The sequence below is a fragment of the Rattus norvegicus genome, chromosome 2 (genome assembly GCF_021556685.1).
Source record: "Rattus norvegicus strain SHRSP/BbbUtx chromosome 2, alternate assembly SHRSP_T2T, whole genome shotgun sequence".
NCBI classification, from domain to species: Eukaryota; Metazoa; Chordata; class Mammalia; order Rodentia; family Muridae; genus Rattus; species Rattus norvegicus.
In genome coordinates, this window is record NC_141535.1 from 145310864 (window position 1) to 145316863 (window position 6000).

The following is a 6000-nucleotide window of genomic DNA, read 5'->3' on the forward strand; positions in this document are numbered from 1 at the left end:
TGTGTGTGTGTGTTTGTATCATGAGTACTTTCCAATGATCCTGGAACTCCCCAGGATCATCTGTTAGATTAAATCTCCAATAAACTCAGCTGTTTCTTTCTTTCTCTACCCTAGCACTGGAGCAGGGCTGCCACTATTACCAGGTCTAATTTTAGGTCGTGCTCCAGAGGTTTGTTCTGGCAAGGATATTACCAATTGAGCCATGTCTCAATGAGCCATGAACAACTTAATTGAAGTGTAATCTTCTTGGTCCTCATGTACCTCCACGGGGGACAATGTCAGGTTATACATGGAAAAGCTATTGCTTGTCTCAGCTTCAGTTTTACTCTTGTGCTCCTTATTCTCTGAATGATCTGGGACACTGCATTTAATTTGGAAAATCACCAGCTTAAAGACACTGGGAAGGATCAAGTATCTGACAACATTTTCTTAGGGAAAAACTTCTTTCTTCACTTTCCTTGGGAACTTGCTGGACTGTGTTGTCTGCGATGTGCACATTTTTGACTTTGTGTCTGTTGTGTGTGCACTTTGGAGTTTGTCAGATGATTTTTCTTGAGAAGTGCTGTCGTTCAATCAATCCTCTCATTTCATTTAAATTAACTTCTTTGATGGAGGCCTGTTCTTGACCTAAACAGATTGTAATCCTCCCTGTGTTAGGCTGGAGGACTGTAGAGACAAACATTTGTGGATGTGGCACTACTGTATAAACACATATGCTGCCTAAGTGACAATTCTTGGGAGACCACTGTACATTTTCTCCAGAAATGAGCAGGACTAGAAAGTGAAAGGGAAGAGTCTCCTTACAGCTACAAACTAAGGACACTTCCCGTTTTTGGTGAAGACAAATGACACATAAAATGGTCAACTACATCCTTCTGCCCTTCTGATTTTGGAAAGTATTCTTTGTATTTTCTGTCATGTTATAATACTAATCAGCTAAAGGTACGACATATGATAGTACTGTGTCCAACATGTAGCAACAAATGGTTATGTCTGTTTGAATGGATTTTTGACATGCTGTTTTATAATATTTATTCTTTCTGCTCCTTTAATGTATATGTATATGTATATGTATGTGTATGTGTATGTGTATGTGTATGTGTATGTGTATGTGTATATGTATATGTATATGTATATGTATATTAGTATAGTCATTATATTGTTATAAGCAAACTTGACATCATGACATATGCCTATGTAGAGATCACTTGGGAGGCAGTATGTTTGTCCTATATAGATAAAAATAACTTGTCACCAAAAACAAAAAATATTTTTAAGCATAGCTCTTCTGTCTTCTTCATTGGGACTCTTCCGATCATGGTCCCATTTTCTTGCCATGGGTGAATGGATGTGTGTGATAGGAGAGTACCACTTTCTCACTGAAGAAGAAGGAATAACATGTTCCTGTTTCAAACAATGAGTAAATATGAGAGTAATCATCAGACACTGTTTTAGGTTTGTAAATTTATTCACTTCCAGTTATAAAAACAAGGTGCCAATCCTTCTGCTTAAAAGCTATCGACTCATTAACACTCATACTGTGTTATATTTACAGCTACAGGATGACCCAGAATACAAAAACAAAATTAGAGCACAAACCTTGCTATATCCTGGACTACAGGCACTTGATACCTTAATGCCATCTTTTCGAGAATATGAACATGGTCCCTTTTTGACAAGGAAGGTAGCAATTAAGATGACATGTCTATATTTATCAGAAGATAAAGAATTGCCCAAGACAATACTGAGAAATGCTCATGTGCCTAAGGAGTCAAGACACCTATTCAAGTTTGTTAACTGGAGTGACTTCCTTCCTGAGAAGTACAAAAAGAACCATGTTTACACTGAACCAGTTCTTGGAAAACTTAGTGCATCCCATCCAGGACTTGTGGATAGCAGAGTATCACCTTTGTTGGTCAATGATTCCCAGTTACAAAAATTGCCATTAACTTATATCCTCACATGTGAGCATGACATCCTAAGAGACGATGGACTTATTTACGTCACACGACTCAGAAATGTTGGAGTTACTTTCACCCATGACCACATAGAGGATGGAATCCATGGAGCCGTATCATTCGCCACAGCGCCATTTCATTTACAATTAGGCCAGAGATTAATAGATAAGTATATAATTTGGTTAAAAGAAAATCTGTGATGGTACATGTAGCTAGTTGGTCTTTTAGTTAGCAATGTAACCTAAGCATTTTAAAATTAAAGAGTTTAATTATGACTTGAACTTTGGATTAACCTAATTTTAATTGGGTATGTTAGGACAGTTACCTTGCGAATTTTTCTATACTGACAAACTTGGGATATTTGTTTCATTGTCATCTATCTGTATTATTATGAGTTGAGATACTCTCTATGATTTCTAAACTAGCACTATAATTTGAGTGTAATTATATTCAAACGGTTGTGGCAGTTTCCAGGCTGAGTTGAGAGTGGGATGATAAGTGAGTGAGGAGAGAGTGGTGGGGAGAAGCATAACAGTAACATTTGTGTGGAGTGCTCATTACCCAGGTAAATTGCTTTAGATTTTGTTTTATTTATTCGTTTTATATGAAGTCTATTTACTACTTATTACAAAATGTTCCTGGGTAGTAGAGAATAATGTTGGTATCCTCACTACAAATCATTTCAAAGCTTTCATATTTGAACTTTAGGAAGACCAAGCTCAGTCTGGAGCTCCTAATTGGATATCTATTATAAGTGGTTATTCCTGGAATCATATATACGCAAGTAGCACTGAATTATATATACATATACATAACCACACATACATACATACATACATATATGGATTGGTTTGGGTTTCAAGAAATAAACCTTCAAAAGTATAGTTATGAAAATATACTTTATTCTAATTTTAAAAGGCTAAAATTTATTTATTCTTAAACAATGATTTCTAATTCAAGATGATACCTAGTCATTCATCTGTGGGAGTCAGAATTATTTGCAGTATTATTTTCATATTTTGAAATGGATCAATAGCCCACACAGAAATTGTTTTTTTTATTATTAACTTGAATATTTCTTATATACATTTCGAGTGTTATTCCCTTTCCCGGTTTCCGGGCAAACATCCCCCTCCCCCCTCCCCTTCCTTATGGGTGTTCCCCTCCCAACCCTCCCCCATTGCCGCCCTCTCCCCCCACAGTCTAGTTCACTGGGGGTTCAGTCTTAGCAGGACCCAGGGCTTCCCCTTCCACTGGTGCTCTTACTAGGATATTCATTGCTACCTATGAGGTCAGAGTCCAGGGTCAGTCCATGTATAGTCTTTAGGTAGTGGCTTAGTCCCTGGAAGCTCTGGTTGCTTGGCATTGTTGTACTTTTGGGGTCTCAAGCCCCTTCAAGCTCTTCCAGTTCTTTCTCTGATTCCTTCAACGGGGGTCCTATTCTCAGTTCAGTGGTTTGCTGCTGGCATACACCTCTGTGTTTGCTGTATTCTGGCTGTGTCTCTCAGGAGAGATCTACATTTGGCTCCTGTTGGTCTGCACTTCTTTGCTTCATCCATCTTGTCTAATTGGATGGCTGTATATGTATGGGCCACATGTGGGACAGGCTCTGAATGGGTGTTCCTTCTGTGTCTGTTTTAATCTTTGCCTCTCTATTCCCTGCCAAGGGTATTCTTGTTCCCCTTTTAAAGAAGGAGTGAAGCATTCACATTTTGATCATCCGTCTTGAGTTTCATTTGTTCTAGGCATCTAGGGTAATTCAAGCATTTGGGCTAATAGCCACTTATCAATGAGTGCATACCATGTGTGTTTTTTCTGTGATTGGGTTACCTTACTCAGGACCACACAGAAATTGTATTCCTAACCTAAGAAGGTGTCTGAGCTGATGATACCCAGGCCTACTCTCCCCTCTGTCAGTAACAACAACTGCAAAAATAACTGCATTTCCACTGGGAGCCACTAAAATCCTTGTCAGTTACTGGATGTCCCGGTACTGTTGGCAACTCCTTATGGTTGTGTTCAGTTGTTTCATGCTTTTGTTTAAAGTTGAGTAACTCTGGGAAATTAGGAATTTCAGTTGATAAAGTAATCCTTATCTGCATTACTTCCATTATTTTTTTTTTTACAGTTTGAGGATTCTTTTCCGTTTTACCAGCAATCTGATCACTGATCTCTCTGACCTTATCATAGGAGGCTCTTTCCTGACATGGCACTGCTGTTGGTAAACCAGAAACGCTGGATTAATTTGTGCCATTGTTGTCATTTGACCCATGATTTCTGTGAATATAAAACTATAGTAATCTTCTCACTTTTTATTTTTTTCCTTTATAAAAGAAAGGGATTGTCTTAGTTTGGGTTTTACTTCTGTGACCAAGGCAACTCTTATAAAGAACAACATTTAATTGGGGCTGGCTTAAAGGTTCAGAGGTTCAGTCCATTAGCATGAAGGTAGGAACTGTTTTGAGACTTTCTTTCTCAAAGCAATTAATATAGATTTCTTCATTTTACCCTCAGGCAGAGTATTTGGACAATGGCAAAAAGCAGTCACATTTTCACCAAAAATATCACAAAACAGTCTCTAGACTACACACTAAAATCTTCTCAGAAAACACTTGAACTAGGTCCCCGCAGTTCAAAACACACTCAAGAATGCTCCATGCTTCTGCTAGTCTGGCCCATTAAGCACCATTGAAAGCTTTCCACTGCTCTACAAAGTCCCCAAATCCACATCCCTCCAAACAGAAGCATGGTCAGGCCTATTACAATACCCCAGTCCCTGGTACCAAAAGTTCTACATCTTCATTCAAACGAAGCCAAGAGCAGATTGGCTTTCATGTGTCTAGGTGTAGCCCACCATTACAATGACACAATTCCTCAAACAAGGTCACATCTCCTAATAGTGTCACTTCCTGGCATAAACATATTAAAACCTCCTCAGGGGTCATCAATAAAACTATCTTAAACCAGAACTGAGAAATTTTTCCTTATTCAACTTACGTTGATACACATGAAATATTTTTCAACTATCTAGTTACATCGTAATTTTTGATAAGCATATAGAACAGTTCTTTGTGGAGGAAGAAGTTATCTTGAGATTTACAAATGACCATGTGTAAAATAATAGCACAAATGTTTTGAGAATAATAATTTTTGATTGGATTTAAGGCTCATTCTACAGGAGGCAAAGCATGCCAGATGCTGTGAATATGGTGAAGAAACTAGGGCTGGGACATTCGTAGATCTGATGGGAAATGAACTACTATTATCTTCCTAAGTGGAAAGTATTAAACTGCATTTGAAACATATTTCTCTATTCTCATAGATTAGTGTAGCTCCCAGCACTTGTAGGAGAATTCTTTCTGAGCAGTGAACAAGAGGAAACACAAAAAATTACAAAAAAATTACAATTTGGTAAAAGTGCAAAACTTACTATCTGTAGGGTCCTTGCCCATAACTCTGTCATACACATGATTATTATGCCCATTTCCTCCAGAGATCGTTGAGGAAGAAAGGGCAGAAAGACTGTAAAAGGTAGATGTTGGAGAGGACCAGAGTGAGGCAGATGTCCTCTGCACTGGCAGGACTGTTGCAATGAGAATGAAGACATGGCTGCCTTCATGAGTCCTGAAGAAGATCAAGACATTATCAATAATCATTTCACCATGGGTGTGGAAGTGGATCACAAACTCCTAACTCCAGCTGAGGATTATTGGCAACAGATAGTTACTAGGATGAAGAGTTTTTATTTTAAGAGTGTGGTCCCCTGTAGTTTAACCATGATCCAGTGGATGGCACCACAAGTGTGCATATGTGAGCTATACAAATTGGACTCAGTGCGTTGTAAAGAAAAAAAAGTAAAAAGAAGACATGAAGTTGGGTAGAGGGTTGAGGATAGGAATTTAGAAGGAACTAGATGTAGCATAAAACGGCTAGTGTTATCAAAATATATGAATATATGAGATTTTCAAAAAATATGAGTATCATATTTAAAAAAAGATTAAAGTCCAGCATGTGGGGGATGTAGGGGTCAACCCTTGTGAAG

At 38.1% G+C, this 6000-nt stretch overlaps 1 protein-coding gene across 1 annotated transcript in view; it reads left to right on the forward strand.

Annotated features, from left to right (window-relative positions):
• Window positions 1-2208, forward strand: part of Aadacl2fm3 (AADACL2 family member 3) — a 39549-nt gene extending 37341 nt beyond the window's left edge. The window contains exon 5 of the mRNA NM_001106436.1: window positions 1556-2208. Coding sequence (NP_001099906.1) covers window positions 1556-2158 — 603 coding nt within the window. The 3' untranslated portion in view covers window positions 2159-2208. The remainder of the gene's footprint in view (window positions 1-1555) is intronic.
• Window positions 2209-6000: the final 3792 nt, after the last annotated feature.